The 12,710-nt window shown below is 33.4% G+C and overlaps 1 protein-coding gene across 8 annotated transcripts in view; it reads right to left on the bottom strand.

Annotated features, from left to right (window-relative positions):
* The window catches only part of DGKH (diacylglycerol kinase eta), a 154,169-nt gene that overhangs the window by 47,119 nt on the left and 94,340 nt on the right, over positions 1-12,710 (bottom strand). For all 8 annotated transcript variants that reach the window (XR_005128304.2, XR_005128303.2, XM_037526941.1 and 5 more), the window contains 5 exons: positions 10,894-10,978; positions 7,995-8,080; positions 5,708-5,807; positions 3,987-4,263; positions 3,100-3,222 (listed from right to left, as the gene is read on the bottom strand). Coding sequence is in view for 6 of the 8 variants with exons in the window: in XM_037526941.1 (XP_037382838.1) it covers positions 3,100-3,222; positions 3,987-4,263; positions 5,708-5,807; positions 7,995-8,080; positions 10,894-10,978 (671 nt within the window). In the remaining 2 variants the exon portion in view is untranslated. The remainder of the gene's footprint in view (positions 1-3,099; positions 3,223-3,986; positions 4,264-5,707; positions 5,808-7,994; positions 8,081-10,893; positions 10,979-12,710) is intronic.

The raw sequence follows: 12,710 nt of genomic DNA, 5'->3' as shown, positions 1-12,710 counted from the left end.
TTTGAATGTTGATAATTTTGATTGATATGTTGCAATGCATACTACCACAGCAATCCTTTTTTCATAGATGATGAGATCAAATTCAATTAACGTGATTCCAAGAGCTAATATGTAAAACATGAGTTACTATTTTCTTCTATAAATGGAAAGGAAAATAGTATTTTTTTCAAATGAAACCCATATATTTTTTCTGCACTTTTAACTATTCATTCCAAACAATGATTTGCCCAGAACAGTTCAATCACACTCATGGAAAAGCACACACATTTTAAAAATTATTCCAAAACAAAATTACTCTCAAAGTAAATAACAAAAAAAAAAAAAATTAACTCTACCTAAACTGGGACAATTTAATGGAGAGCAAATAATATTTTTAACTAATTAAGGAGCTATTGGCAGGTGTTTAAAAAACACTAATCCTCAAATTCAGTTTAAAATTACTCTACAATTTAATTATTTTTCCTCTTCTTAAGACTGATTACAAATGAAGTATATTAATCTTATGCTCTCTTTTGTCTGTTCAGAAACAGACCAGTTGCACTAAAGAAGTAAAACAGTCTTTCTTCTTTTTGACAGATAGGAGCACTGTGGTTAATTTCCAATCAAAACAAGCTTTTGATATTCATCTGATAAAAAACAGAGATGTTTTTTATGACTAAGACTTATGTTCTGTTGGAGTAACAAAATTAATGTTTCATGGTTCTTAAACATAACATCTCATTGATCATATTAATATTCTGTATCTTGCACATCTCAGACATTACTATATAACTTAGTGTAATACAATTAGTGTGCTTCAAAAATTATGATTTTTTGATATAGACACACTTCTGTTATTACTGATTCCCACACTAAGCTGAATTACTAGCTAAAAATTAGGATCAAATACTGCAGCATTAGAGAGAGTATTGTATAATCTGTCTACTTTTATATCAGTATCTATAGCACTAGATCTGTATTTTTTAATTTCCTTTGCAGATTACAATGGAATTTTCCAGTTCGTGAGAGTATAAGAAGGTGGATTGATAGCTGGTTGGAAAATCATTTGTAATAAGTACTGAAAGAGCAATCCTCCATAAAAGAGGCACTATCTTAGAAGAAATTATAGAATACTATAAAGACCCCACTGTCAGTCCAGCTTGTGTTAACATTTCTAATGGCTGAAATTATACAAGGCCTGCTTATCAAATTCTAGATGAAGTAAACTTGAGATGACAGAATCAAGCTTCAAAATATTTTCACTAGGTGAAATGATAAACCCAAATTGAAAAGATAAAAATGCACACCAATAAATATAATCTCTATAATATGGTTTAAAAAACACTTGCACAAAAACAGTAGAGGAAGTCAGGTTTAATATAATATTAATATATAATACTTCAAGCCAAAGAAGAAATCTTAGGTAGTCTTTATAACATCAAAAATGTCCAAAATGAGTGGTGCGTAGGTATTAATGTATTGCTGCATTACAGAAAAACCTGGCTGATTTTGTTCCAAAGGGGATATCATATTTTAAGATATTTATCAAACAAGTATAAGCAGAAAAAACCAAAGTTTGAAATCATCCAGTTAAAACTTGGTAGAGGAATTTAGGAGAGATAATTTTGGAAAAGAAGACACAAGGTATGGAAAGAGAATGTGGTATCATGGAAACTGCTTATAGTATCACTTAAAGGCTGCTACATGACAAAGTCATCCTCAATATAGTGAAGTATGTATGTGAAGTTGCTTTAGATGAATCATAATGCATTACCCAAATGAAAGTAGTTGTAAGAACATAACATAAACCTTTATTAGTAGTAATGTAACCATAGGTAGAAATTTAAGGGAGAAAAATGTAGTTCAATAAATAAAGAAAAATTTTCTAGCAATTAGAGTCACCATAAGAGTGGGATGGATTGAAAGTGAGGGGACCAAAGGCTCAATAGCCATTTATTCAGAGGGATATAAATATGCCTGCACTAGACCGTATTATGCTCAACAGGAGCACAGAAAGTTAGAAAGATATAAGGTTATGCAATTGAGTTGTGTGTTGGAATAGGTACATATAATATCTCAGCGTTGTGGTTAAGTGCCAGACACATGAAGTCTGTTACATTTGATTTAAGGTGTCTTAGAGTTTAAATACAATCAAGGAATATTCTTTCAAAGTTAATGTAATTAGCAGCATCAGCAGCAATAGCAATAATAATAACAACAGCAAATATCTTATACAGTACTGTGTACCAAACCCTATTAAGAAACATTATTATTATTATTATTTAATTTTCATGATAAGTAGGCACATTATGAAGTAGGTACATTACATCCCCATTTTACAGAAGAGGTAATCAATTCTAGAAAAGTAATCTGCCCATTTTTATATGAAATGAAAGAGGGCAAAAATTTAATGATTGTGAACAGTTCTGATATAATAATGTTGATTTATTTTATTAGGACTATGAAACTCATATTCATGTTATCTTTCTCATCTTTATTAATATCTTAATTTCTCTTTGTCTTTTTCTAGTAAATTAATTTTTTCCTTTTATAATATGAAATGTTAAAAGTATAAATTCATTCTTAATCAAACCTTAAAAGTGGAGAAACAGTATTATTCAAGCAACTGTACTGTTAATTTCCAGCAAAAATAATTTTAGTAGAGAGGGTTGTAATCCTACAATTTTAAAGCTTTAGCCATAAGGATTAGCAACAGCCTAGGATAATCAGCTGAACTTGAGGGACTGCTGAATCATTTAAATGCCAAATTTTATGCAAGTGGGGTCTGCAGCTTTCATACAATTCTCAAAGGAATCTGTGGGCTAATGTAGCATAAAATCGGCTGATTTAGTGGGTGTTTCCTTTTCAGAAAAGGGCATCTAGCCATGCTCAGTCTCTTAACCCCTAGTTTATTGCTATAATCTCTAGATTATATAATAAAAGAGGCATATAAGAGTATCTAACAATAGTCTAATGTTATCTTTATTATTTTAGCTTCTGAAAGGCCTTGTTAAAAATACAAATACAAATAGTTTACTTCAAACTAATAAGTTTTCTGAAAACTAACAGTTAAGTAACATTTTATTTAATTCTAAAACAATTTTATAATAGTTATCTTACCAGCTAATGTTTCTTTTGCATCATCATCTTTAGAATCTTCTTTAGATTCATCTGTTTCTGTACTATCATAATCAAATGACTGATTAACTGGCTCACAGGGGTGAACTGTATGGTCATCCATTGCTTTAAGTAGAAGATAAATATGTTTAGACAAGTAAAAATAAAATTCAAAAATTTTAATGTACACATAGGAAGGAAAATGGAAACAGATGCCAAAAGAAATTCCATATTCACAAATAAATACTTATTGGGAATGAACTTGGGGATGATGTCTATAAATACTAGAGATTATAAAACTAAATAGAACTGTCAAAATTACATTTTTTCAGAAGAAAAACTATTTAAGAATATTTAGAAGAAGAAACTACAAGTCTAATTACAAGTTACAATCTGTAAAGTGGCTTTTGAATATATTTATATAAAAATTAACTTTCAATAAGCTACTAAAATACTGAGGAGTATATAAACATTATGTTAATACAAAAAATTAAAATACATGCAGAACTTTCATAACCTCTTCAAGAACAAAGTAAAAATTTAAGAAAATATGTTAAGAAAATATTTTCAAGTAGTTTATAGGTTTGATTTCTTTAAAAATTTAAGATTCCAATTAAGTAAAAATATTCAAAAAGTTAAAACATTATGTAAACTAACTTTCAGTTTAAGTTCAGTGTTTCCAGTGTACTTTGGGGTTTATTTTATGTGTCAATATGCTAAGCATAAGCTGGATGAATACAAATTTCACTTTAATGACGTCCTTTCTTTCTATCTTGTCTTAAAATAATTCTTGAGTGTGTCCAGTCTGACCAATATCCGCCCACAAGACCATTGCTCTTGCAATAGAAATGCTGCTAACTTCCTCAGGAGCTAATTTTGTTAATATGTACCTTTTGCGGCTTCTTCAATGACTTGCCTCACAGCTTTCTTTAAACTGTTTGCCCGCAGCATTATTTCCTTTGGTTTGACAGCCTTCTGAGAGGAGGGTCTTGTCGTGTCATCCACAAGTTGTTCCTTGCTTTCACACAAGGAATCTTCACTCGAAGATTCTACAGGATCTTCTTCTACGATGACAGGGCTGACCCCAGAGAAATCTGAAGGAGCTTTTTGAAAGTCTGTGTGCAAGGCCTGGAGCAGTTGTTCCAGTTTCTCGTTAAGGACTGAACACTAAGAAACAAAAATTCAGTCACAAATCTCCACTTGGTGAAGGGAAAACAAGTGAATGATTTCTTATTTAAAAGGAAGATGCTTGTTTTGATGTTCACTATTAATTGGAAATCTTATAAATTATACTTTAAACATTTGTGGGCTGAAGAATTTATAATTATATTTTATATGAATTTACTGAACTATACTTCCAGAACCATTCAGACTACATCTCATGGGCAAAAACCTATACTGTGTATAGCTATTTTTCCTTAGATGAAAATAACAATTTACTATAAAGTGACACCTACGCAAAAAATATATACATTATGCAGAATTTGCTATACAGAATTTTGTTATACAAAACTACTTAAAAAATCAACTATGGCACCATTTTGAGCATGTCAATAGCAGGTCTGGCTGTCTTTGCAAGTGTGCCTTCAAAGTTTTGGTTTGCAAGGGTGTGACTAGTGCCTATGGGATTACTGGCTCAAAGAAAGGACAGAAAGGAAAGTGCATAAGGATAAAGAAGAAAAAGAAGGGAGATGCTGAAAAAAGGGAAATTCAACCTTCATTTCTTTGTTTTTCTTGAACTACTGGGGTTCAAAACATTTAGGATTGAAGTTACTGATGCTACAATCTAATACACCTTTTATCTACATACAATTTCCAATTCTCTCCTCTACTTATTTGTCTTTGATGACATGCTAGGAAAAAGTCACAGCAGAAATAGTTAACAGGAAAAAAGTGCGGTTAGGGAGGGTTTCTATCTTCTGAAGCACTCCACAGAGTAGAATAATACTAGAAAGGGAAAATGTCCACATTTACTTCTATTTTCTGTTCTTTTCACTCAACCAAACTACCATCTACAGCATGAATCTGGGGGAGATCATTCCTTTGCAAGACCAGGACAGCCAAGTCTGTTATAAGAAAGTTCTGTCATGAATACATGATAGCAAAGACAATAGCTTTTAAGCCTTGGTAAATAGTTCTTATTTTAGAAAGTTCATGAAGGGGGGAAAAGTATAAGGGAAAAGGCAATGCAAGTGACAGAAATCTGACAGGGACATAATGACCAGATGATTAGGGAATCTGAGGAACCGCGCTGAGAAGGGTCTTGATTGCCAAAATTTGCCTGGAAGGAAAGCCAATCCTCGCCCCACTAGGATACCAGCACCCTGAATCATTCCCTGTCACCTACTATTGTGCATTTCTCCCCCAAGGTGTCAGTGGGGAAAGGGAGCTGAGTTCTAAAATTTGACTTGTCAGATGATCTTCAGCAGTGCAAAATTTCTATATATTAAAAGGTAATCATAAAATAGATCATAAATGTTTTTAAACCCTCATATCTGATGCAAAAGTAATTTTCCCTTTATTTAAAATGTTTTAGCTAGGAAAAGCACTTAAGCAATTTAAATGTAAAATATAATTCAGTGTTAACATTGTCAAAACAGGTCCCTCTTACTTTACTGGCCACAGCATCAGCTACAACAGCATTTTCCAATGTTTTTTCATGTGCCTTCTCTACTTTGGCAACGAAGTCTTTTACAGTTTCACATAGTATCCTTTGAGGAAAAGAAATTGTGAAATTCAGTAATCTCAGTATATTGATTAGTTTTGATTTATACAATCTTTAAAAGAATAAGCATGATTAGGCAGACTGTCAAAATACTGGAATAATTTCTGTATAAACCCATACTTCCACTTGCTGACTAACACGTTCTAGAAAGTTCAAGACATTCTGTGATAAATGGATACATGATCCTTGTGCTACATAAATTAAGTTAAAGAAATTTTTGTTTTATAAAAATCCTTTCCAAATATTTGAAATATATCTTGAGAAGATAATGTTTAGATGCCATTTTTTAAGAAGGGCATTATCTCCTGTGCCTACATATTTTCGTAACAGAAAGTTGTAGCATTGAACAAACAAGGGTAAGTTTGTTACTTATGTTGTCATTGTGGCTTCACTATTTATCACTTGGATATCTTGACAATACATTGTCTTGAAGTGCAAAGAGGCTATTATGTTGGAAAACAACCTGCTACTTGAATTGAGTTATATTATCAATAAAACCACCCATTTTTTTCATTAAGATAACTGATATACTATACCAGTTATAGTAAGTTACTAGGGAATCAATCAAATACATTTTCAATAAAGAGTTAAAGTTTAAAGGTGTTTTTTAAAAAAATTAGTAAAGCCAACTACTAAACTTAAAAATCAAAAACATAACCCATGCAATAACATGCAAGACTAATTTAGTTTAGGTCATGTAAGTGTTGGCAATACATGGTTTGCTTTTTTTTTAATTACATTGGGTTTCTCTGCAATGCAAATAGACCAAAAGAGAAAAAGAAATACAAAATTTGTCTTGCAAGTCTTTGGGACTGGTATTGAGTTAAAAACAACCACCAATAAAGCACTTTGTGGGGTTTTTTTGGTAGCAAGAGCTTATAGTGATTTTGAAAACAAAATCAGACTATTTTAACAGAATACGTCTTTTTATATTGATATTGATGGGTTTGACGAAAGGGAAACCAGTAGTTATTTTTTCCATTATATGCACAATTTTCTCTGATATGTGAGTGATATAGTAGGTAAGTTTCTAGATACTTAAATGTTATGAAGCTGAGCCATCTAATAGATATAGAACATGCCCACACTCTCTGAACCTTCACATTTATTTAGGAGGCAAATCCTTATAATTTTTGTTTGTTGTTTTTTGGTAACTGGAGAATGTACATTCTTCATAAACAATACAATTAATGAAAAAAAAAAAAAAGACACCAGCAACACCACCCATCAGACAAAGAATCTGTAGCCACTTCTGTCTGGTAACCAGTGGGCTTTTCTTCCCCCTAGCTGTTAACGCTTTCCCTATTACTCAGTCCTATTTCCCATTCCTGGGCTTATGGCACCCAAAGCAATCACTACTACACATACACTTTTGTCACAATAAAATTTGTTTATAATGCTTATCTTGTCTGTCTTTGACGTCTTTGCAAATTAATCATACACTAATGCTGGCATAATTTTTCCTCCACTACTTTCCCACCTGCCTTCATTCCTTCTTTTCCCTTATTTTTCTCCATTCTTCATACTAGTAATATTTCCATGCTAAGTTAGAATCCTAAAGTATTTTTCTGCTTGAAAATTTCAGTTGGTTTCACCACTTCCTATAGTTGGCTTTCAGTTCCCCTGACATCAGTAAAAACTAAATTCTGTGTTCCAGTCAGGTAACATTTGAGATAATACAATCAAGTCACTTTGGTTCTATCTATGAAATCACCTTAACTAAAATCTGATAACTCTGAATTATAATATAACTATGCAATTTAAACATGCCGAGAATTGCCATTTTGAAAAATCCTATTATTTTCCTTTTCCTGATGTAAATATTTCCTAAATAGTAGTTTTTATAGAAATGGCATACAGTGAAATGTGTCTTCCATATTATAATTAATCATAAATACTTCTTTAAATGGCCCTTACATAAATTAAACTCTAAATACTTATTGTACCTTTTTGACAAGTGTTTTACATTAAGCCCCCAAAATATAACTTCTTAGCATTCTCCACTAAAGATAAGATGGTTATTTGATTTTTAATAGACAAACTCAAATTAAGTGACCACTTTTGTAAGTCACCCAGATGTTTTTGAAAAAAAATCACAAAGAAGTGACATAAATAGGACTGTTTTTGCATTTTCATCATATTACTGTTTTATGACTTCAATTCCATAACTCACTTGGCAGATGATATGACCACTGCATGTTCATCAGAATTGAGGATTTTGGTAAGATGAGCTGCAACTGAGTCTTCATAAATTGTCATCTGAAAAAAGAAAAAAACCTACGCTGTATTATTGTTGCTGGCATTTACACAAATCAGCTTATTACGCCTTCAAAAATTGGACCATTTATGACACACGTGAAACAGGGAAATGGTTATAATAAAATATATAAAAGAGTCATTAGAAAAAATAGATTAATATTCCTCTTTATAAAAGGCCTAGAGCTTCTGGAATTCTGTAGTTTATATTCTTAGAGAAAAATCTGTAAGAACCATTTTAAAAATATTAAAAATTTCAAATAGCTGAATATATAAAGAAATCCTACAAGCTAGTACAAAGGAAACTAGCCAACTTAATAAAAAAAGGGACGACTAGAAATTTAAAGAGGAAGATACACCAATGGTTGATGAACAGAAGAGAAGGTACTCAACCTCATCAGCTATCAGGTAAATGCAAAGTAAAGCCAAGGCTATGCCACACTGCTGCCAGAATAGCTAAAATGAAAGCAAAAACAACTGGACAATGCAAAGTATCGGCAGGGGTATGGGGCAACAGAACCCCCATACACTGGGGTTGGGAAAGCACGCAGCTACCACCACACTAGAAAACCAGTGGGGGTGTATCCATTAAAGCTGAACATATGCATAATACTATAGGAACCAACAGTTCAACTTCTACATAAATACCCAAAAGAAATTTAAGTGTGCATTCACCAAAAGGCATGTATTAGAATGTTCATAGCCGCATTTGTTCAATAGTTGAATGGATAACAAATTTTACTGTATCCATGCAATGGAATATGACATGGCAATAGGAATGCATGATTTACAACTATGCCTCCACATAGATGAATCTCAGAAACAATGATAAGTAATTCAGAAACAAAGGAGAACATAAGGAGTGAATCTATTCTATAAAGCGCAAAAACAGACAAACTAATCTATGTAGTTCAAAGACAGCACAGTGGTTACTGGGGTAGAGGTGAGGGGGAAATGAATGAAAAAGGACATGAGACTGGCTCCTGGGCTGCTGGTAATGCCACCTTGTCATCTGGGTGTTGATTTCAGGATTTGCTTATTTTGTGGAAGCTTACCAGGCGATGTGTATATGATACATGCACTTTTCTCTATGAATATTATAAAAGGTTTCCAAAAATGCTGAATCATCATGTAAGCATGTAAATAAATATTTCTTTCAAATAATAAAACAATCAAAATGCTAAAGGAGTCCTATACCTCTTTTTCTTTTTTTCTATATTCCTGTTTGCTCATTGTTGATTTCCAACAACTGGTTAATTCTTACTTCTCTTTTTTTAAGCTAAAAACCCAGTTTAGGCACAATCTCCTCTATAGAAACCACTCAAGAGGCTGAGAGCCCTCTCTTCTTGTAAACTATGCTCTGTAAATACCAGTAACATTGCAGATCATCCCTTGTCTGTCGGTTTATCCTGTGACTAAGGCCATGTTATCCTTTCAATATGAGATGTTTTAAGAAGAAACCCAAGGAAGAACATTTTATTCAAAGCACTGCATCAAAAAAGGGGGTTTCTTTCATGTAGTTACAATTGAACCTCATATTTAGTGACTCTATAGGTGGTAAAAATGAATTATCTTTGTTTATGTACTGGGAAATATACATCTCTGAAATAAGTAGAAAAATTAATAGCACTTACAAAAATACTATTAGAAAAGAGATTGGCTCCTACAAAGACATTGATTATGTTTATAGTTGAATAAAATGATAAATAAAAGATGTTGTTTAAAATAAATGAACTAATTTTCAATAGCGATTATTTCTGGGTGGCAGAATTATAAGATTTTTATTTCTTTTTCATATGATTTTGTTTTTCCAATTTTTTACAAGCAGTTTTTGCCACTTTTATATCAGAGAATATTTTTTAAAACACAATTAGCTTCTTTAAGGAACAGCCCCTGTTTTTAGTTATCATTCCTTTTCTTAATTTTGACAAGATCTTAACTTTCTTAATGACATAACAAAGGTTTCAACTGTAAAATAAACAGATGAATTTTCCTAGAGGCAAAAATAAGCTATCATAGATCAAATGGTCTTAATGAGTCAGAAAATAATCCTTTGAAAATTAGGCTCTGTTTTAAATCATCAGTGCTTTGAGGTCTAATCAGAATGCTGACTCTTTAAAGACAGACATCTAAAAATTAGCTATTAACGGTCTGTAGCAGGGATGGAATGAAACAATCTTTTTTTCCTTTGTTTTATCTTGATCAACCTGGCTTAACCTAGAGACCTGTTTGGATGTACCCACAACAGAGCAGGCCAACAGGAACACAGCGATGGTAGAATATTCTGGCCATGAGCATAAATGTGTTTGGGACTGTTTAAAGGGGTAGGGCTAATACCTAATATTCAGACAGGTGATTGTGACCAAAGCAGATGCATAAATGTTAACAGGAAACTGCTCCCTGGCCTTCTTGGAGTCCCATTAGCAAGAGGAAGCTGGCAGGTTGGTTGGTTCAGGGAAAACCATGAGGAGTGGAGAAGGGAATGGAATGCTTGTTGCTTTACGCCCCTTCAAGACCTCATTTAATCCTCACAACAGTGTAGCCTCAGTTGACAGATGAAGGATCAGAAGCCCACAATGGTGAATGACACAGCTGCACTCACATCCCACTGTGGCTAGTCACAGAAGGACTTTATCCTCAATCATAAGGCCTCTTTTTTCCTGGGGGAGAGTGCTGGAAGTAGTCAATGAGACCATAACCCAAATAATAACAAAGGTAAGCCTCCATATCTACCATTTTAAGAGGACATTTTCTCAGTTTTTCAAAACATGCACCCAATTTTCAAATAATAAGTAGGTAAAGGGTTAAAGTCTTACATAAAATTCTTCAGATGCTTCTGGAGGCTCTGGAAGTAGAGAAGCCTTTGGTGGCAATTTGAGTTCATAAGTCATTATACTCCACCTGCAGGGAAAAAAATCTTGGTTCTCATCTCACACACACGTATGCACATATATTTATGAACTGTGACCTATTGTATCTAAAATAACCAAATGCAAATGTAGAGATTAAATTTTGTTAATCTACAACAACAAATTCCTAATTTATGATTTGCACATCTTACCATCTCTGTTTAGTGACTTCCACACTTTTTGGGGGCATGTTCCATGGGAAGAAACACACATAGGTAACAATAGTTCCCCTTTTTCATGAGGTGCAAGGCATTTTGACTTTCATGTTTCACTTTTTAAATAATGCTCATTGCAATTTATCAACTAGGTTATACAAATTACTAATGGGTCACAACCCAAAGTTTGAAAACAATGTTCTAGATTAAATAAATGCATACTACCTAGGAGAAATAAATCATTCCCCATGTCTTGCTGAGTCTGCTTACACATACGTAAAATGAAAATTAGCTAGCTATCTTTTCTTAAATTAAGAAAGAAAGTAGTAATCATGAGATTAAGGAGAAACTATTAATAGAAATAGTAATAGGAGAAAATTTATTTCAGTGAGTGGTAAATAGTTAACTTTAAAGCAAATGTTGAATGATTTGATTTTAGCAAAAAGTAGCTCCAGTAAGTCCAGTCTTCTCTCTAAAATAATAATTTTTAAATCTGGAAAGAACAGTTGGGTGGGGGTCTTACTGTTATCAGTAATGACTTGTGAAATAAAAATTTTGCAAAGACACAAAGCATTATAAAAGCTGTACTGTAACATACGAATTTTAAGAAAAGCTTATCATAGCTGAAGCCAGAACCTAGAGGAAAATCCCAAGATTATCATCAGTATTTAAACAAAACCTAAAGTATCATTCAGATTAATGAGTAAGTCTTTGCATAAAAATCCAAAATCTCAGAAAGTCCTTCAAAAGACAGGTTAGATATAAGGATGTATAAACAGAATAATTATTTAGAGCTGCTACTCAACTCTTGACTTGAAAATAATATAAAGAAATATACATTTGAATACAAAAAGCCATTCATTCATCCAACAAATATTTTCTGTACTTCTCAAAATGACAGACAGTATTCCAGGGTCTGGAAATACAATGGTGGAATAAAACTTCCCTAATTGAGCTTATATTCTAGTGTAGGAAATAGATACAACAACAAATAAAATAAACTCTACAAACGTATAAATGGGACAAATCACAATTGGAAACATGAAAGTCAGCTTCCTCATAGCTGCAAATCTTCTCTGTCGAAGTACAATGAAACAGAAAAGAAATGTACCCAAGTGTCCTAAATTCCCTGTACCTCTCCTGCTGTATTACCTCTCTTGGCTGGAACTGGAGAATGAAGACAAAGTACAGCTCCAGGCAGGTGGCACCTACTAGGCTGATTTAGAGACCAAGGGTGCACGCATACATTAAAGGGGAGGGGAATGGGGCCTCCCAGGTGGCGCAGCGGTTGAGCGCTGGGTTGCGAAGCTGCCCGCAGCCTCTGCAGGGCCGGTTCGATCTCTGACTGCTCCCCGGCCACCGGAGGAGGGTCCCACATGGCACGCAGACCTCTCCTGCCGCCCGCTGCTCCCCTCAGCAGTGTACTTCGGTACCTCTGCCTGTTCTGTCCCCTGCTCTGGCTCTGTTCTGTCCCCTGCTCTGGTTCTGTCCCCTGTTCTGTACCCAGTGCTGTATAAATAAATAAATCTTTAAAAAAAAAAAAGGGGGTGTGTGGGAGGGGAAGTCCTG

This window comes from Talpa occidentalis, unplaced genomic scaffold (genome assembly GCF_014898055.3).
Source record: "Talpa occidentalis isolate TD23 unplaced genomic scaffold, MPIMG_talOcc4v2.1 talOcc4.5, whole genome shotgun sequence".
NCBI classification, from domain to species: domain Eukaryota; kingdom Metazoa; phylum Chordata; class Mammalia; order Eulipotyphla; family Talpidae; genus Talpa; species Talpa occidentalis.
This window is presented reverse-complemented; position numbering and strand designations above follow the sequence as displayed.